The 20,333-nt window shown below is 41.8% G+C and overlaps 4 protein-coding genes across 6 annotated transcripts in view; 2 read left to right on the forward strand and 2 right to left on the reverse strand.

Annotated features, from left to right (window-relative positions):
* The window catches only part of tmem131 (transmembrane protein 131), a 28,939-nt gene extending 20,977 nt beyond the window's left edge, over positions 1–7,962 (forward strand). Inside the window, exons 29-41 of the mRNA XM_071923427.2 lie at positions 2,140–2,325; positions 2,977–3,132; positions 3,866–4,323; positions 4,456–4,640; positions 4,941–5,071; positions 5,158–5,276; positions 5,360–5,512; positions 5,609–5,759; positions 5,884–5,999; positions 6,109–6,190; positions 6,271–6,374; positions 6,494–6,645; positions 6,734–7,962. Coding sequence (XP_071779528.2) covers positions 2,140–2,325; positions 2,977–3,132; positions 3,866–4,323; positions 4,456–4,640; positions 4,941–5,071; positions 5,158–5,276; positions 5,360–5,512; positions 5,609–5,759; positions 5,884–5,999; positions 6,109–6,190; positions 6,271–6,374; positions 6,494–6,645; positions 6,734–7,000 — 2,260 coding nt within the window. The 3' untranslated portion in view covers positions 7,001–7,962. The remainder of the gene's footprint in view (positions 1–2,139; positions 2,326–2,976; positions 3,133–3,865; positions 4,324–4,455; positions 4,641–4,940; positions 5,072–5,157; positions 5,277–5,359; positions 5,513–5,608; positions 5,760–5,883; positions 6,000–6,108; positions 6,191–6,270; positions 6,375–6,493; positions 6,646–6,733) is intronic.
* Positions 7,958–9,998, reverse strand: LOC139930328 (inosine-uridine preferring nucleoside hydrolase). Its single transcript, XM_071923469.2, has 5 exons — positions 9,816–9,998; positions 9,019–9,201; positions 8,808–8,919; positions 8,589–8,725; positions 7,958–8,494 (listed from the first exon to the last, which is right to left on the reverse strand). Exons 1-5 carry the CDS (start codon positions 9,996–9,998, stop codon positions 8,129–8,131), a joined length of 981 nt encoding a protein of 326 aa, XP_071779570.1. The 3' UTR covers positions 7,958–8,128.
* Positions 9,999–10,777: 779 nt separating this feature from the next.
* LOC139930322 (basic immunoglobulin-like variable motif-containing protein) lies at positions 10,778–15,189 on the forward strand. Of its 2 annotated transcripts, none has more exons than XM_071923461.2 (10): positions 10,778–11,123; positions 11,482–12,039; positions 12,431–12,560; positions 12,990–13,085; positions 13,237–13,341; positions 13,437–13,531; positions 13,619–13,751; positions 13,882–13,965; positions 14,060–14,156; positions 14,256–15,189. In XM_071923461.2, exons 2-10 carry the CDS (start codon positions 11,553–11,555, stop codon positions 14,556–14,558), a joined length of 1,530 nt encoding a protein of 509 aa, XP_071779562.2. In that variant the 5' UTR covers positions 10,778–11,123; positions 11,482–11,552; the 3' UTR covers positions 14,559–15,189. The 2 variants fall into 2 exon arrangements, with proteins under 2 accessions (XP_071779562.2, XP_071779563.2); XM_071923462.2 differs by having other exon boundaries at positions 10,778–11,011.
* Positions 15,190–16,043: 854 nt separating this feature from the next.
* On the reverse strand, positions 16,044–19,569 carry LOC139930331 (betaine-homocysteine S-methyltransferase). 2 transcript variants are annotated; one of them, XM_078285753.1, is made up of 8 exons: positions 19,256–19,569; positions 18,272–18,339; positions 17,985–18,157; positions 17,741–17,844; positions 17,320–17,476; positions 17,011–17,173; positions 16,345–16,418; positions 16,044–16,266 (listed from the first exon to the last, which is right to left on the reverse strand). In XM_078285753.1, the coding sequence occupies exons 1-8, from the start codon at positions 19,352–19,354 to the stop codon at positions 16,178–16,180; spliced, it is 927 nt and encodes a 308-aa protein (XP_078141879.1). In that variant the 5' UTR covers positions 19,355–19,569; the 3' UTR covers positions 16,044–16,177. The 2 variants fall into 2 exon arrangements, with proteins under 2 accessions (XP_078141879.1, XP_071779573.2); XM_071923472.2 differs by having other exon boundaries at positions 17,011–17,216; positions 17,315–17,476.
* Positions 19,570–20,333: the final 764 nt, after the last annotated feature.

The following is a 20,333-nucleotide window of genomic DNA, read 5'->3' on the forward strand; positions in this document are numbered from 1 at the left end:
CATGTGGTGTGTGCTCTCCCCATCACCCACAAGCTCTATTAATACTTGTCTTCAGCCACTCTTGGTGAGTAAGCCTTCAGTAAGAGGATGAATCGGCTCTCTGTCCCTCTGTGGCCTCTCCTTGCTGCCCTGAGTTCTCATTTCCCTTCTTCATTTAAAAGGAAAATCCACCCTAAAAAAGAATGAACACGTATTATTCCTACGATCTTGGATAGTACATTTAGACTTGTTACTGTCATGTTTTTTTCCCCAACTGACAACCCACCCCTCATAATTTAGACTACGCAAATTTTCCAAATGGAAAAGCACGTTAAACTGAACTGAACTATTCTTTAATTGCAGTTAGATCACTTAGTATTGATAGTATTAGTATTGCTCAGTATTTGAGAGAATCCCTCATGGGTAGTTTAGGAATATTTCGAAAAATTAAGGCTGTCCAACCTCTTTTGTGACCTTTTTCGCTTTTGATTTTAGCATAATAATTACCCTTCCTTAGCCCTATTCCCTTTATGTTTTTTTATTTTTTTTTTCTTATCATTCATGCTTTCACATCTTGAAATTAGTGTAGCTCACTGTAATCTGGTATTCGTCAGGCATCCATCTCCTCTCTTTGTCCAGAATGCTGCAGCCAGACTCTATAAAAAAAAAAAAAAGGGACCATATTACTCCTGTTCTGGCATCTTTACACTGACTCCGTGTCTGTTACAGAGTCATCTCCAAAATCCAATGCATTTGTCTTCAAAGCTTTGCATGGTGTAGCTCCTGAGTATACTGCTTAACTCCTGTCCCTGCACAATACTGCTAGGTCCCTCTGGTCCTCTAATCAGGGGATTCTGGCAGTCCCAAGGTCCCAGTTAAGACTTATGGGTGATAGGGCTTTTGCTGTGGCAGCGCTGAGACCGTGGAATAGCCTTCCTCAACGCAGATCAGCTGAATCCGCTAAAATCTTTAGAACTTGTGTTAAAATCTGTTGTTATTCAATGGCCTTTCACTGCTTCTGACATGTTCTTTTATGCTCTATTGCTCTACTTTTGTACTTTTAACCATGCCCTTATTTTCCTTAATGTCTTTTTTTGCTGTTTGTGTCCCATACTCTGGTCCTTTTTTCCGCTTTGTAACCCCCCCCCCCTATTTTGTAAAGGCCTTCGGTACAAACTGTTTTTGTGTTTTAAATTGGACTCCTGACTGAGCCCTGGCACTGCCCCATCAATAACTTATCCTACTAAAACAAAACAGCAGCAAATTAGATTCTTACAGAGCATGACATAGATCATTAATGACTTTGCAAAATCAATGCACTGTTGAATATCACTTAAGTGGCCACATTATAACTATTTTGCACGTAGAAATGCAATAATTTATAAATTGGCCACCAAATCCTTTCACAGCACAGCACTAATAATACCATATGATATGCCTTAGTTTTGGCCCGCTCCCCCTCTGCTACTGCCCGTCTCATTGTTGTCGTTCTCATTTTCTGGGGCTGCTGGCTGACAGCTTGTTTGCACATGAAACATCAGTTTAGAACATTATGCTGCATCCTATGTTGCAGTGTCTTTGTTTTTGTTTTGTTTTTCTGCACTTTTTCAGCTTACCCTTTTCTCTTTCTATACTCCATTATGTTTACAATCTTTCAATCTTACAATCTTACTTTTAGAACTTGTGTTGACAAATTACATTGTAAAACAAACCTGGGCTTGACTAGTTCTAATCCCCCCTATCAGCCTTCAGGTGGATTTTGTTGTGTTTTTGGAGCGGGTGTGTCAGTAGTAGTGTGTATGTGTGTCACTGCCAGCCTGATGCATAGAAAAAAAGAGAAAGCGGGCACACGAAGCCTAGCACACAGACCTTCACCGGTCAGTTCACGCAGCATGTCAAGGTGGTCCATTTATAAAATTAGTACATCCTGACGCATCCAGCTGGCTCATACACTCCCTGGTCCACCGAGATTTCTCCTGGTTCTTCCAATTAGCCACCATGTGTATGTCCACTGGCAATGAATGGACGACCTACTTTGTGGTCACATTGACAGACCACAGGATGATTTAATAGACTATATATGTGTGCATATAAACACACATTTTATGAGGTGGAGAGTGAGGTATGTGAATCGAATCATCGAATTTTCCTTTCTTACAGGTTTACACCCGATTTCACCTCATCTCGAGTGATCCGCGAGCTGAAATTGGTGACGTGTGGAGGCTCTGAGTTTGTGTTTGTCCTGAACGCCTCCTTGCCCTACCACATGTTGGCTGCATGTGCAGAGACCTTACCCAGACCCAGCTGGGAGCTGGAGCTCTACATCATTGTCTCTCTCATTATGAGGTTAGCATCGCTCTGTACAGTGGCGTAGCATTTGGACAGTGACACCTTTTTGACATTTTGGCCTTGTACTCTATCACCTTGGGTGGGAAATTTTGGGCAGCAGAGAGACCGTCCTTGCCTCCATGACAGCAAGCATCTTCCCTGATGAAGTGTGTCCTTGAGAAAGACATTAAATCACTACCAGATCCAGGGGCGCTGTTCTGTCGCTGACCCTGACCTCTGACCTCCCTGTGGAGGGAGGCAAGCAAAAAGAGAATTTAACCTCACTGACCAGAAAATGTAAATTAAAGAAACTGAAATGTCTTTCCCAATTCTCAATATGCAACTTAGAAGATTTACGATCAGTGAAAATGTGCATTTTGACAGTTTTGGAGTATAGCTGAAATTTGCATTCAGTGGTTGAGAATGTCATTTCAGCCAAAGCAATACTGAATACTGACAATTATAAGCATAATGATTAATTCGTTCTGTTAATTATAAGTTCTAACTTGAACTTAATTTCCTTTTGAGAGAGCAGAGCCAATGTATCAAGAAGTGTTTGAACTCACAAAATGTCCACAAGCACTCAAACACTGTGCTCCTGTATCTTGTTAACACATCTTTTCAATCCAAGTAACAGTGTTGTATTTACATTCGCTTCTTTCTGTTTAGCTCCATGTTCCTGTTGGTGATTGCCACAGCATACCTGGAGGCTCAGGGCATATGGGAGCCTTTCAAGAGACGTCTGTTTGTGGAATCCAACTCTACCTTGGAGACTGGGAGACCATTTGATCTCAGGGAAATAGTGCAAATTCACAGTGATTCAAAGTAAGTCTAACATTGGGATCTGTGACTTACATCTGGGGCCAAATAATTTTGTAGCTGCTTTGAGGGGACCGAAATGTGTGTAGGTGTGTCTTGCTCTCAGACCATATGACATCATCAATATACAGTATGATATAATATGACTCTAATGGAGAATGGCCCATCTTATATTAAAGTAATTTGGTACCAATAGATTTGAGATTTGGGAGCTCCACAACATCGTCTGTCAACTTAAATTAATTCTGAAATACTCAAAATTTGTCATGTTCTTATATCCAGAAACATTTTTGTTGTGGGAGAACCTATAGGGAAAACTAGAGTAAACATACCACTATAGCATACCAGCATACCTCCATTTGGTCCTACAGCATACCGCTATCTAATGTAATGAATGTAACTTGCATAAATCATTTTGCATCAATATTTTGTAATTGCATTGTCTGTCTCATATACTATCATTCATAGATACATTTACCTTTCCCTTAGTGTAGGAACATTACTGAACAGTACTACTATGTATGAGCAGTAATAGGTCAGCTTTTGACTAATGCAAACTGAAACTGTGTTTTTAGATAAGAGAATAATGGCTAAAATATTTTACCAATTTGTTTTAATTGTTTAAATGACCCTTACAAAAAGATTATTACTGGTGTAACCACTCACTGATTTTCTGGGAGCTGTGTTCTGAATGAGTTGAGTTATATGTTTATATGTTTATGTTTCTCACACCGTTCAGCTTGAATGATTACAGCGACTCGCATCAGAACTCGAGAGGACTGTATGGGCCCAGCAGTGGAGCGCCGCGGGTCGGAGGCCGACCGGCTAACGGCCGTACCGTATCGGAACCAGACAGCCAAGATAAGAGGCCCAGGCCAAGCTTTAGCCGCCCATCTATGCAAACTGCTTCCTCCCAGCTGGCCAAAGGAAGTACCACCTCAGGCCAAGAAGGCCCTCAGGCTGCATGCCAGCTAACCAATCGGAAGACTCGGAACGGCAAGCAACAGCAGGCAGCAGGCCTTCTGGACCTCCCGGGCCGAGGTTTAGCCGGGTCATCGTTGCCTCACAGAGTCCTCTGCCCTGAGGACGCAGAATATACCAACCTGCTAGGGGCCATGGACAATGACCTTGACCGTCCAGAGTCACTTAGCGTGGAGGCTTCACAGGAGCAGAGCTCTCAATCTATACAAAACAAAGGTATCCACATTTATTTTACCTGTGGCAAGTAAAGGGGTGTTGAGGGTCTGTTTTGAGTAGAATGGCAGAAGGCTTTTGTAATCATTCCCAAGTTTTGAAAGGAGTTGTGTACATTCTCTGTCTTGCCTGCAGTGTTGGAATCTAAAGGGAAGCTGCGGGGCAAAACAAAAGCCCAGAGGAAGAAGGAGGAGAAAGAGAAAAAGACAAAGGTAAAGACTCAGGGAGATGAGCTGAAAGATACTCTGGCCGACAACGATGACAGCTCCTCAACTACTACAGAGACCTCCAATCCAGATGTGGAGGCTAGCATCAAAGAGGTACACATACTCATGTGCTCAAGGCAAAACGATACAATAACTAGATACAGTCATCTTTGTGTGTACTTTGGGGCATGCCCATAGCTTAATAGGCAGAGACACATTCCATTTACAAACAGTATTGTTCAGTAACAAGCTCACATCCTGTTCTGTGCATCATTTCTCTTACCTGTCCCTCCAATTTTTCCTCACTCTCGACTGTATACTTTCTAATACTACAGAAATTACGTAAAAATAATCCTTTAAGTAGAGATTCTACCAACACGCTGTTGTAATGTCTTTTCCCATTCCCCCTGCCAGGAGCCAGTGAAAAAGAAAGGAAGGACAGTAACCACAGGAAAAGGGAAAGAGGAGACTTCAAATTTCCTAATAAAACCCAAAAACAAGAAACAAGGAACCATAAAGAAAGAGAACCAAGCAGAAAAATCCAGGTGTGTAAACGTCCTTGTAGGTGACAGCCATCAATTTCCTCTGTTATTTATCCTCTCTTGACATTGTATAAAATCTTTATTCTCAGTTCTCTTGAGCTGCCATATGTAACACCGCTGGAGAACAAACAACGCAAGAGCTTCACATCCAAAGCTCTTCACCCTCTTACCAACATCCCAAAGACAAGAACCCTGCAGAAACAGCGATGTGAGTTTCTTCAATTAAATTCTGTCACTTTGCCGTTTGCTTCAGTACAAGATTCATTGTTTTTGACATGTTTCTTTTTGCAGTGGCTGGGAAGCTTGAAGACGGGCGTCCTTCTCTGCTGGTGAAGTTGTTGTCCAGTGGCTCTGTCCCAGAGCTGGGCCACAGCAGCAGCTCAGAAGGCGAGAAGGAGTTTGCCTCTCCGGAATGGGATCTCCCTCTCCCCAAAATCAGCAACCGTAAGTCATGACCCGACACCATCCTGTCATTTCCAAAGCCTGTGTTTCGATCAGCCTCTTGAACGGCTGCCACTCTCCTGTTCTCTAAATGCGCAGAAGCAGATAGTCTTCAGCAGATCTCCATCCAGACGATGAATGCAGACCCCTTTCTGAAGAGATCCATCTCAGCCAGGACCTGCTCCCCGCCGCCGTCTTCCCCCAGCTTAGTGTCCCGAGGCACCTACAGCAGTGTACTCAACACTAACAGGTATCCACTTGCCAAAATTTGCAGAACAAAATGAACCAACAAAACACAGTATTTCAGTACACCATATTGTCACAACACTGATAACTAATCAAGATGCTTGGTGCTCTCCTGACACTTTTCGTAGTGAGGGAAACTTGAAGAAGGCCCCAGGGAACAAGTTGTCTGTAGCCGCTTCACTCCCGGGCAAAAATGGGAATCCCACTTTTGCTGCTGTGGCTGCTGGTTATGACAGAAGCCCAGGTAAATATGTAATGGTGACCTAATATTTGATCAATGTGTGTACACTAGCCATAAGATAGTTTTGTTTTGGGAAGATGCAAGTATGCACTCTGCTTTGTGTTCTTGTCAGGTGGCAATGGCCCAAGTAAAACCGATAACCAAGGCAAGACTCTTGCACACATGACATCAGTGGAGAGTGACAGCTCTGACAGGTAATTACAGCACTTGGAAAATCAGAAAATGACAACATCAGAATACAATCCCCACTAAATATTTTTTAATTCTCCCACAGCTCTGGATTATGGAGTCCCATTGACACAGCCAATAGTCCAAACTTCAATTCTGCCAACTCCTTCTCTGCATTTGGACCCAACAATTCTTTCAATCTGACAGGAGGTAACCCATGTGGCTTACAGGCTGTTTAAGAAAGAACATAAGAATGAAGAATGAAATACTGCATACTACATTATGGTTGACTAGCTGTATTCTTTGTAACAAGTATGTGTTTGTTTTAGTTTTTAGCGGTATGAATTTCCCAAAGTCCTCGGAGCCTCAGCAGAGCTGGCCCGAGTTCAATGCTGTGTCCTCCTCCATCTGGGACGTCCCAAACAGCGACTCTCTGCACTCCTGGCCCAGCAGCTCTGGCTCACCGACTGCCCCAACCGCAGTAAGATCCCTTATGTGCTGTTACTGCAGCTCTAACATACTCTTTCGATTCTTGATATCATTGTAAAGTCTTCTGTTCTCTTGTGTAGTCAATCTTGGGAAACTCTCGCAACCCGTGGTCCACGACGACTCCCTTCGGCAGCTCCATTTGGTCCACAAGTGGAGACTCTGCCTTACACTCCTTTGCTCCATCTACCAACTCCACAACTCTAACGGATCTGGTCAGCAGTCCAGCCCCAGCCCCACCAGCTCCCACTGAGATGAGTCGGACCTACAACCCTTGGAGCATGTGGCGCCCCACTCTGAGCAGGCGGAGCTCCGAGCCCTGGCCCAACTCCTCTGACAATGGCAACTGAACAGCACATGACTTCACTTTACAAAAGCACGTCATGGGTTTGATGTACTTTGTACGCTAAAGCAAATCATTTTTTAATCAATGAATCCCAAGAGAAAGCAATGTTACATCAAGTGTAACACGTTTGGTAGCCCAGTGCTTTAGGTTACCAACCCCCTATTTAGTTCTCTGCTGCTTTTTATTCAGGGGGGCAGAAATGCAGACTTTATTTGGATTCATTTTAACACATGCCCTTCAATTTAAAAATTTTGATAGCATGGCATGTTATGCCAGTGCAGACTTTTTGCTCAATTATAGAAAATCCCATTTGGTAATGCTGGATTTCTTGTGGAGGTTTGGTACAGCGGCACAGCTTCTCTAAAGTTCAGTGTTACTATGTTGGAATAGGCATCTTGTGTTCAGCCATGTGTCTTCTGTTTTGAGGATCATTGCCATTTTCATTCTTCTTATTGGCCAAGCTGTATTATGAAAGTTGGTTACACAGGTCATTGCATCTTATCAATAATTATCTACCCTCTTCACTAGCGCAGATTCTCAACCATGTGCAATCATTATCCAAGAGTATGCAGGTTTTCATTCCAACACAACACTTTCACCCATCACTTCCCTTTTCTCTGGTTGAAGGTGTGCTATCAGTGAAATCAGTTGCTGTAGTGTTTGGTTGGAAAGAAAATCTGCATATTCTGTATGGCCTCAATAGCACCACTGAGAATTATTGCCCTCGGTTATCGTTTGGCAGCAGGGATCTTTCATACCCTGGTATTTGTTTTTCACAACACCAATGGCCATAAAAGTTTCATGAATGTTCATAATCCCCTTTTTAAAATTGGGCTCTGCTCTAAATATGACAAAGCCCTCCGTTAGAATAAATTTTAATTGGTCAAGTGATCCAAGAATACTTAAGTTTGAGGTTTGTATTGTACATTGCCTCTGCAAACTGAAATAAAAGGCAGATAAAGCGAATCATTTTATTGGGTTGGTTTTTTTTTCAGAAGTAATTGCTAGTTAATTCTACACATGTGAAAGAATGACTTGATTCAGGGTGGAACTTCTTTATTTTTCCTGACTGCAAGATGTTTAGACTTGACAGTATTAGACATAGTTATATTTTCCACCTAGGCACAAAACATTACTTGGCACAAGGTTGTTTGAGGGACTCCATGAGTAACCGACTGAACTTTGCAACATCACATTTATTCATGACAAATATACGGTGGCTCTTTTTCAGCTGATTTGTGCGGTCCAGTGCCATCATGCCGCGGCCGATTTCCCCCTGCAGCTCAACACGGACGGGACATTCAATGTTCTCCGTTACTACGCTGCCGTCGATGCAGGCTGCCATCGCGTAGGCGTCGTAAGAGACAAAGCCGGGTCCGAAGTACACATCCCTCTTATTCATCATGGCCGTCTTGGAGTAGGCCCAGCATTTAGATGTTATCATCTTCATGAAACGGGCAGCAGGTGCGTCCTGATTGATCAGTTCTTCAAAGAACTCCTGTACAATCAAGATCAGGCAAAACCATTATTAAAGTGTGGCCACAGAACTGTGCAGGTTTTTGTAATTAGGACTTCACAAGTAGACATCTTACCCATGTCAGTGAGTTTCTGCAAGAATATTCCCATGTTGCCAGGTGTGTCGGGCAGAGGAACTCTTCCAGCACAATATAGGCAGATTCTGGATCCATTACGAAGTTAAACTCTCCACATAAGGTCACATTCCCCTTTCCTGCAAAGAAAAAAACCATGTTATAAAGGCCTATACTTTCTCCCAGGCATATAAATGCTGTAATTCTACACTGGTATATTACCTTCCATGTTGCCACCCATAATGAATAGATCTTTGAGCTTCTGAGGAAACTGTGGATCCAGTCTGACAGCCAGAGCGAGATTTGTGAGCGGGCCAAGAGCCACCAGGGAGACCTGTAACAAGTAAGCACATGTCAGCACTACAACACAAGATGGCAGCCATACATCACACAGGATTTGGTTTACAAGTGATAAGTGACAACAGTGTTTGACCTGGTTCTGGTTTTCAGACACCAGTCTAATCATTGCGTTGACGGCATGCTCTCTCTGGATTTTCTCCCTCCACTGTGGGTCTCTGTCTTCAATCACATCCCCAAGTCCGTCGGTCCCAAAGTGGTCACTCAAGGGTTTATGGGCTCCAACAAGAGGACCAGCAGAGCCTTGAAACACTGGAATCTGAGGAAATGTGCCTCTGCTTAGTGCCGTTTTCAACAGCGTTTGTTGATAGACATGCAGTAGCCATGCATGAGATTATCATTAAAGGAGCCCTGGTTAGCAGGGTTGGGGTCAATTCATGAATGGACTCATCAATTTGAATTCAACTGAGGAATTGGAATTTGAAAAAACCTACAGGAAACGGAATTGGAATTGAAATTTGATTTACAGGAATTTCAAGAACTTCCATTTTTTTTTTTTTTTCTTGCCACATATCTGCAATTAGTCTTATATTATCAGTACTAAATTGAATATGTTAAGGTACCTTTCAGTGCATAGCTCGTAATACATTATGATTGAATGTATTTGATTTGTTTAACTGTCTTATTTGATTCATAATGTTTGACTTATAATCTTTAGCAAGTCAAGACTGGAATTCAATTCTGTTTCCTGTCATTGCAATTGCAATTCCAGGAATTAAATTAGAATTTACCATGCATTCAGTTCAGTTCATGAATGGCCCCAACCCTGCTGGTTAAAGAACAGAACCACTAAAGAGGAATATACCTTCTTCCCACGTTAAAGTGACAAACTGAAGTCAACAATTTACTTAAACACTGGTTCAGTAAACTTACTTGCTCGCGCTCACAGACGGAGAGCACCCTCAACACATTCTGACAGACATTCTCAACTGCTGCATTCCCAAAAACACAGGTAATACCCAGGATGTGAAGGTTAGGCGCTGCCAAGGCCATCATGATAGCCTGGGCATCATCTATGCCACAGTCTGCGTCGATAATCACCAGCTTCTTTGCCATGGTCTTCTGTAAAATTCAAATTCCCATGCACAGTCAAACTGATTCATGGAGCATTTCATAAGCTTTTTGGTTAAGGAAAAGCAATTTGCTCAGCTACAACTGGCAATGTTATACCAGTGCTGTTGTTATTGTTCTTAATGTTTAGCAAGCCCCAAGTCACCTTATTGGACTTTGGCCTTGGCTTTTAGTGCCATAGAATTAAACAATCAACCATTACCCTAAAACACTGAGCATATTGATTTGTGTGTATGCATGTGCAGTAATTTTGATTTCACAGTGAGGTTTAACTTACTGATCACGGAAGTAACGTTAAAACAAATCTGACAGTATGTATTCATTTGCAGTATATAAAACGCAGGGTTGTGTTGCTCATGTGACAGTGGGGTTTCATTCTTTATTTTAACATGGCATTCATTTTCGGAAAGCTGCCCAGTTGTTCCAGGAATGATATTGCTCTCAAGTACAAACTGTTGGAGGATCAAAGTGTATGTGCGGCGCAAGTGTGAAACGTAACAAAGTCAAATAGCACCGTAGCTCTTACCTCCAGTCCCAAAGTTAGTCTGGTTGAAGTTTCAAAAGCCATGGAAAATCGCTCCTGTGATTGGTTGGAATGTATGTGATTTTTTTTTTGGAGTACAAACCACGGGTAACGGGTACGAATAAAGTGAAAGACATTATTAAAATAATTGCAACATAACGTAATAAAATAAGATGCAGGTAAGTTAAAATTAAGTTATTACCTAACGTCGTTATTTACTTTTATTAAGCGTTTTGTCCTACAAGCCAGCTTCAATTTTGTTTTTAGAAGAGGAATAAAAAACCAACACCCCCGTTCGCAGAATGGTACAGTCTGCCAAACCTGTACAGCGGAAGAAGATACGGGTCAGGACGTCGCTGAGGAATATCGTCCCCTTATATCCCGTTACATCTACATTCAGTGATGTGCGACTAGCCTGAGATTTTGCTAACTCCCGTCCCTCCAGTCCCATTTGTTTCCCGAGACACTGCGCAAGGTATGATAAACCATGTTTACAGTGTAGCTAGGCGTGTTTACTGCTGCCACAACACAACATTGACCGTTGTTGATCTATGCGTGCCGCCGTCTCGACCACAACGACTTCACAGGTGATGTGTTAGTTGATACGCCAAAACCTCGCAGCTAAAAACAAGAAGTTAGAGCCTCCGCGGTGTTTACAATAAAGGTTTCTGTCACCGTTATGTTGATTTTGGTAGCTGAAAGGTAACGTTAGCTAGCTAACTTTACACGATGCTGTTCAGTTTCGTGGTTGCACACATTCTGCTGTAGGTTGAGATGATGACACTCAATGTTATGATTTTCAAATGTGTTAAATCATGGTTGTTTTGTGACTAGCTGCACTGTGTGAGGTTATCTGAGTCCATAGTATTGGATCTCTAGCTCTGCTTTTTCACCTCCCTGCTCCCTCTATTGTCTTTCTAAAAATGCCTTCCCTTTCATCCTCAGACTAGACAGCCATCACTTCACCATCATCCACCTCAACTAATTCTCTCATCCATCTTCTGAGTGGCAGTTCAATGCCTAATACTTCAGAAGGTCAAGGAGCAAATCTATCTGGGCCAGCTGAGCAGGCTGGGCTACAAAGGCCCACCGATGGAGAGGACGACCGCAGTCTGATCAGCTCCCTCACCCGGGACACTGCCAGAGTGAGGCGGGCTTCAAGCGCTGAGCTGCAGCTCCCGTGGACCTGTCCCGTCACACACTCCCGTGAGAAGTTCTACACAGTCTGCTCGGACTATGCTCTTCTCAACCAGGCTGCTTCTGTGTACCGTCCCCCGAACACACCCAGGGACGTGGTCCCCAGCAAGCAGGACGAGGGGCCCGCTTTTGTGAAGCCCAAAACCTCTGCTGACTTCACCCAAGGTCAGCCTGCAGGCGCCGATGTGGCTTCAGATGGGGATTGTGATATGGAAGAGGTGTCGTCCAGCAACACTAAACCTATTCTGGCCTGGGAGATTGACACAACCGACTTTGATGCTGTGCTTACCAGAAAAATCAGAACAAGTAAGCAACATTTTTAGTCTTGAAGGGTATGATATATGATACCTATTCAAACATTATTATTGGCTGTCTGACCATTCACTCGTGCCCCATCATGATGATTTAATTCTGCCAGTGACATCAGCAATACAGCTTCTTACTAAGAGCCTGGCAAGTAATTATTATTGCCAAGCCTTAACCCCACTTTATACATAAGCGTGTAGTTTGATTTGGCATAGGTCATACATTCTAGGCTTACCATTTTTTAATTACAAATCATCACAATGTAAGTTGGAGCGAGAGCATTTTTTATTATAATCCAAAGCTGCCATCCCAATTTTAATTTAATAACATACCATGTTATGAAATGCTTTGATCAGTATAGCCTGCACAAGTAACTAAAATGATCTTTTAGGCAATGTAAAGAAATTCAGCTCCAAGAAGATGAAGTCATCAGACAGACCCAGCCGAAATCTGCAAGACCTTCCTTCTCATGCCTCACTAGAGGAGATCAAACAGAGGAAAGTCCTAGACCTCAGAAGATGGTAATGATACATTTATTACCTCAGCAATTTAAAGACACTTTTAGGTTATTCTCATGGTCTAGGACAGTCCATCTTGTACTTGTGAACATGAACAACTTTAACCCAAAGTTAGAAACCAGGGCCATCAAATGAGCTTTATATTATGCAATAGTAGAGCTGTTAGTTCCAAAACATGAAATGTACTCTAATCCCTGGAAAATCATCCCACAAGCTTACTTCCTTTTTTCCCCAGTTCATTCTTTATGGTGTTGTACATTAATAATGACATCAGGTTAGGGGGTATCACAAACTCCCCTTTTTTCTGTCCCAGATTAGATTTAGTGGCATCTTTCTTTTAAATTAAGTAGAACATGTATTATTTTCAACTTATTTTATTTGTTATTTAGTCTGTTTGGATTTACATATCATCCTGATGATTTTCTGCTTCAGGTACTGCATCAGTCGGCCGCAGTACAAGACGTCTTGTGGAATCTCTTCCTTGGTGTCCTGCTGGAACTTCCTGTACAGCACCCTGGGTGCAGGGAGGTGTGCAGCACATACTGTGATCTATTCACTCACATCACAGACATCATGTTATAATACAGCTCATGAAATATTGAGATGACCACTATGGTAAACACAGTGCTTGAACTTCTATTGTGAACATGAATTAATAAGTGTTTATTTGCATTGCTAGTCTTCAACCTATCTCTCAGGAGGAGGCGCTGCACATTCTGGGGTTCCAGCCTCCTTTTGAAGATATCAAGTTTGGTCCTTTCACTGGCAATGCCACTCTTATGCGGTACTTGGAATTGCTTCCATGCACCTATTTTTAAGAATTACTACACTTTGGAAACTTTATGCAATTGAATCAAAAACCTTTGCATTTCTTTACAGATGGTTCAGACAAATCAACGACAATTTTAGAGTCCGAGGCTGTTCCTACATTCTATACAAACCACATGGGAAACACAAGACAGCAGGAGAAACAGGTGAGTTCCTCAGTAGTCAGATGCAATCACATATCTGCCCTTCAAGTGGTAAACGATTAGTGGTATAACCACTCAAATGTCTTGCAGCTGAAGGGGCATTACTGAAACTGACACAAGGGCTGAAGGATGAGTCCATGGCCTATATTTACCACTGTCAGAACCACTACTTCTGCCCAGTGGGCTTTGAAGCCACTCCACTCAAGGCAGCAAAGGCTTATAGGTAGTTTTTTTTTTTTTAGCTTCTTGCCATTACCAATGCTTTCTGTCAGATCAATCTCTTCTATGTAGTCTCATTTTCTGCCTACTTGCAAGAGTTTATGAACTGAAGTATTGATCTCTTTTGTGTAAAGGGGGCCTCTGCCCACAAATGAAATGGAGCACTGGATTCTAATTGGTGAACCCAGTAGGAAACACCCAGCTATTCACTGTAAAAAGTAAGCTGATAAAAGTCACTGTTAAATATCTGCCACAATTTATCACACACTCTTGTTTAGCTCTTTTGTATGAAACCTTTTTTTTTTTTTTCAGATGGTTGGACATTGTGACTGACCTCAACACACAAAATCCAGAATACCTGGACATCCGTCACACAGAGAGGGGTATTCAGTGCCGCAAAACCAAAAAGGTTGCCCCGTCACTTATCTCTTATGATTTGAAGTGTCTAATGTTTATGTAAACATTTATTGAACACTGCCTTACTGAAGGAATTGCCATTTGCTTGCAGGTGGGTGGCAATCTTCACTGTATCATGGCCTTCCAGAGGGTGAACTGGCAGAAGCTCGGCCCCTGGGCTCTGAATCTGGAGAACCTGCGGCACGACTTCCACCACTCCGGCGCGGAGCGGGCCCACGGAAGCGTGGCCGAGGGCGCCGAGGAGAAGGCCTCGGCCAAGCGCCTGGCCCGCTTCGGACGCTCGCACAGTATGGGAAGTCAGAAAGACACTGCCTGGAAGCGTCTGTCCAACACTACAGAGTACAGACAGAGGAGCTCGCCGGAGAGCGACCTCGAGGAAGACATCACAGACTGAGACAGCCCACCGCTGCCGGGGGACATATTTATAAGTATTTAAACCAAAATAAGAGAGACTAGGTATTACTACATGTTACAACCACACTACAAACTTCTATTTTCAGATCCTCCATAACACTAATCACATACATTTCTCTGGATTTAAAGAGGAACTAAACCCCAAACCCAAATTTGTGTAAAGCCTGACATCTAATGGTAAAAAGTGCGCTGCTGAAATTGCCACCTGCTATTGGCTGATCTTTGGTGTCAGGTGACATCACCACCCGTTGTAGTCTATAGAAGGTGACATCACCTGACACCAAAGATCAGCCAATAGCAGATGGCCATTTCAGTAGCATGCTTTTTACCTTCAGATGTCAGGCTTTACACAGATTTAGATTTGGGCTTTAGTTGCTCTTTAATTATTGGTATATCACAACTTCTTAAAGTCGAGATGAAACGGCATTTCGAGAGTATCTAACTTCCGTATCGTGACGTATTTCCGAGTGAAACAGGAAAGACAGGCGGGACATAATGTTGGGAGGAATTTGATTTGAATGTTGAAAAGTGGGTGTGTCATAACACCCGAAGACACACCGAAGTACCATGCTGTTGCTAGCTAGCTAACTAATGAATCTTAGCCTCTTAGCTCTGTGCGCTAAAAGTTGAAGATTGATTGATGGGTGGATGTCATGATATTATTGGTTGAAATTAGTTACGGGCATGCTTACGTAAGCACACGGCATATTTTGTTTTACAGGAAGAAAACATGATTGAATTTTGATATAAGAATACAATGAAATTGATTTTTGGTATTTTTTTTGGCATATATTGTTAAATAGGTGCACAGTATGACCGGGGATGTGATCTAAAAGGGTTAAAAAGGCATTTTTCATTTCATCTCGTCTTTAAACTCACTACAGTGAAACTTAAACTCACTACAGTAATACTGTAAGTGTGTACATTATATTCAATTAGTAATGTCTAGGAAAATGTCTGACATTGATACATTTTAAATCTTGTTTAAATATACCATGATTCCATAATTCATTGTACAGGTAAGTCAAGTTGTTTTTTGACTGACATATAGTGACTAGTGCAGTAGAATGCTATTCAGTGAACATGCTGTTGTGAAAGCAGCTGACATTTCTTTGTGCCCCGTGAAACCTAAGGCTGTTAACGCATAGACGATCTCAGTTTAAAACACTGGAGCTGTACAGAAGTGACAACGGGAATCCCTGTCACTCAAATAGATTCAAATTGTGAACCACAGAAAGATAGGATTGCATGTTTTCTTTCCATGTTTATGTACAGCCACACTTTGTTCTTATACTTCTGTTCGCACCTTTGCGGTGCCATTTGTCTTTGACCCAACACTGTCGTCGGTGTGTATTATTAAGTGGATTTGATGTAGTTGTTTATTTTTTTCAATAAATGAAGATTTTTATAAACTCCTGAATCGGCCATCATCTTTCTTAAAGAACAGTTGCCATAACTCTTTCAGTATTGCTTTTATTCAGACAGCAGAAATAGCATTATTATATATTATATAATTATACTACTTTATTATCTCCAGAGTTTGCAGTAGTGGGTTTATTTATACAGTGAATGGAGATCGTATTTTCATGCTCAGTCCAGTCACACCGCTGAGGCTTGAGGTGTGCGGCTTCCTTGTAGCTGTTGCTGTAACTCTGCTATGTGAGCAGGACCGATGCGACAGCAGCCCCCTAGTGGATGAAGAGAGACTCCATGGAGAAAATACAGAAACACAACAGGCAAAGTCGAGTGAAAATGTTTCACCTTACCTATCATTGCTGCGCCTTGCTTCATCCATTCAACACTTAGTCCGGCTATTGATGTTTTCCCAGATGTTTGCCACCTTTGTGTGATAAAAACGAAAGAAATAGACATGCAGCAGTCAGATATACATCTCCACCAGGATTGACCTCATTTGTATTTCAGGTTCAACTTGTTTGTACGGCCGATTTATCAATGTGATGGCCACAAATGCACCTTCCACCTATAAACTCTAAATAGCACAGGAACTTGAGTATGCATGAACTTCACCTCCTCACACTTCCCAAGTCCAGAACTAATAGTCATCTATCAAGACTTCTCTCTTTTTGCAATATGGTGCATTTGCACAAAATACTTAAGGTTGTATTCTGTATCTGCTGTGCCGCGTGCCTCTATCAGATGGTATATTACTGGTGTAGAGCTGGAATGTTTATTTTACCTCAATTTATAGAAATAATTATGTTGCTGTGAATTTCTACCAATATAGGTGATTTTATCAGACATTTTTTACATTTTAGGCATTTAGCTGGCGCTCTTCTCCATAGCAACTTACAGGGACAGATTGTCTTGCTGAAGAACACTTTAACACGACACATGGCTGTTGGTGGAAACACATTAGCTGTTGCTGGGATATTGAAGCTGTGATCTTTTGGTTATGAAACTCTCAGACTCACCCAGTGCTGACGTCCCACCCTTCTCCACTGTTGGGGTAGACGACCCAGCGCAGGTCTGGACTCAGCACTAACTTGGCAGAGTCCAGCAGCGGTTTGACCAAGGCCGGTGCACAGCAGTTCACCCCCACAGCAACCAGCTGTTTGGATCTATTGGCAAGCTGGACTGCCTCAGTAAATGGGCTGCCATCAGATATACACTTCACATCCTGCAAATGTTCATCATATCAGTGTATGTCATCTATGTAATACACTGCACACTAACAATAGATCTACCCTAAGTTTACTGTCCATAAGCAATGGTTACCTTACAGGAGAAGGAGAGCCAGGCTTTAGAATTGGGGAATTCTCTGAGCAGCTCCAGGAGAGCCTCTGCCTCTTTGATACTTGGGATTGTCTCAAAAGCAATGAGATCAGCTCCTGCTGCAGCTAAGCAGCTGATCTGTGGCCGGTGCCATGCTTTAAGCTCCTTGGGACACACACAGACACCCTTGATTATGAATGAACTCTACATTAATCTACCGGCTGGATATCAAACCAAACACCCAGAAATATTCACCATTGTCAACACCATAATCATAATTTAATAAACAGTTAAATAAGTCAACAATAAGCCTGATGAGTAGGCCTACTAGAAATGCCATGTATTTATTTTCAATTCATGCACTTATTGTTTATATTACCAATACGTGCATTTGGCATATTGTGTTGGGGCGAACTGAGAGCCACTCACCTCAACACTCATCTGCTCTGCGTAAGCCCCAGTATACTCAGAGCCATTATGCAGAAATGCCCCATAAGGTCCAACAGAGCCTGCAACCACAGGGTCCTTTTGTCCTAGGTAGATAAAATGAAAAAGTTAATTAATAATAAAAAAAAAATCTCAATGAAATAACATGATAGTTCATAGAGACAGTGTCAGCTGTTTTCACAACTTATCACAATAAACATATATTATGCATACAGTGGATAGTTACCTATTGGATGTTCGTCAGAGACAAATCTTTTGACTGTCTCTTTAGCCAGATGAACTCCAGACATCAGCAGCTCACTGGCCAGTTCGGAGGTCATGTCCAGGTGATTGATGAATCCCTCAATGCTTGCCTGGTATGTGGCTGTTGTGATGACATCAGCACCGCTGAGGAGAAATCTATTGAAATATCACATGCTATTAATGGCGGTCATACTATTTTTTAAACAAATTTCTACCATCATTTGCAATTTCTTCATGTCCAGATTTGATTATTTTTTTGCATAGGCCTACCTGTAATGTGCATCTCTTATAGCCTGGGGATTAGTATGCAAAACCCTGGCGCTCCACAAAGGATCGCCCTAGGTGTGTGAGACACACACATACACACACACACACACACACACACATTTTCACACATCACAAAATAAGTTTTGGGATGTCTTTATCCATTTCATTTGTAACTTCCCAGTTGTAAAAAAAATATATATTAATATATCAGTTAAACTATCATGACCATAGTAATTGAGATCTAAATCTAAAGTCAGTTGAGTCAATATGATTCAATAGCTGTCAATTTCAACTTTATTTTCCATTATTCCATCCCACATTATTCACAGAAAAAGCATGAATTTAGCTGGTAAAATATGATTAATAGGTGATGCCATCAAAGCATACTGAGCAGGTAAGAGTGATGAATGAAGCTCTCTGAAGCTTTGGCCCAGATTAAAAGGGAACCTGCCGAGCAGCCTATGACACAGAGGCTATCTGTGGCTCCACCTAGTGGACTTTATTATTGAGACAGGTGTTTAACCACATTAAACTCAGATGCCCATTTTAGTTTTTAGTTTTTATTCAGATGTCCATTTTATTTTAAAAGTTCTGAACGGAAGTGTCATTTTTATCCCGGCTCGCTTAACCCTGGTGTGGATGGTGTGGATAGTATAATAACTGATCTAACCAAGCCCCTTCACCAGAGCATGACTTGAATGTGACATGGATACAACTCTGTAATAATGATGTTTTTATTCTCTTTTGTTGCCACATTCCTCAATCCCCATTTGAGCAAGGCTGACATGGTTGAGAAGATGTACAAATCACGGACTGACACCTGCCGCCACTGGTTCCATATTGTGAATTACTGGTCGTAAAGCTGTGAGCGGAATACAGCGTGTGAAATGAAATGAAAAGTAGACCATGGCATTGGAGACCTAAGTAGCTAAGCTAATGCACCGAAAAGGCAAAGAGACAACTTTACTTCTTGATGCTTTACCATACCTGCAACTTGATACCTTGCTCTTCGAGTTCAGTTGCTAGTCCACCATCCAAGATTAAAGGACCATCATCTTTCTTGTAATTACACGCAGCGGAAGACATTGAGAAACACTTGGATCAAAAGGCACTCGAGTTATCTCTAACACTGCTAACCGCATTAAACAAATATATTCGCACAGATACAATAATCACACGAATCGCCAAATACAATCTGAAACATATGACTTTATTGACATTATTGTTCCGGGTAGCAAGTTAGGTTGATAGTTGCGTTTAAAACCCCTCGGAAATGTGATGATTGTGGATGATTCCGACCTTCATACCTTACCAAGATGTAGACCCCTGGCCCACTAGATGGCGCAGAAGTGTACAATGAATGTGTAAAAACGTAACTCGTGAATGACTCGGTAACTATTGATTTTCTTTTCTCTGAAGTGTAGAATATCCACTTGAATAAAAAGTCAGTCTACGCAATTTGGCATTTCATGAGAAATAATCAGTTTCTGTAGCCCCTTTATGAATAGCCTATTAATATTTAATCATGTCTATTAATAGGTTATATTGCCCCTAACAGATCATTCAAGTTTAGTCACTAGTAATGTTAACATTACCAACGTTTTTTCGTATGGTAGATTAGAGTGTTCGCTGTATATTTCATGTTCAATAAATGTTACTTTTAAAAGCTTGTCTTTAAAATCTTGCTTTTGTTGCACGATAGGTAAAAGTTGGTTATGGGTGAACTTCCTATAATACAAACTTCGCATTTCTGTTTGCACTGTCTGTAATAACACAGGCAAGCTCGTTTTTAATACTTGCATTTGTTTAGTTTTAAGTGAAGCAGTTTTATCTAGCAAAGCAAACTTGTTGAAATCCTCCAGTACATTCTCTACAGCATGTTTGCATGTGTTTGAACATGTGTTGAACACGCGATTGAGGTATCTTAAATGTGAAATACTGTTTTGATAAATGTGATATATGAACGGTTTCTGTGATACAAGCGTTGCATTTTTACAACTTGTTGGACGGAATTTGCCGTTTCAAACTTCCCTTGAACGCAACTTGACTTTTCACTCCAGTTACT

This window comes from Centroberyx gerrardi, chromosome 9 (genome assembly GCF_048128805.1).
Source record: "Centroberyx gerrardi isolate f3 chromosome 9, fCenGer3.hap1.cur.20231027, whole genome shotgun sequence".
Classification (NCBI taxonomy): domain Eukaryota; kingdom Metazoa; phylum Chordata; class Actinopteri; order Beryciformes; family Berycidae; genus Centroberyx; species Centroberyx gerrardi.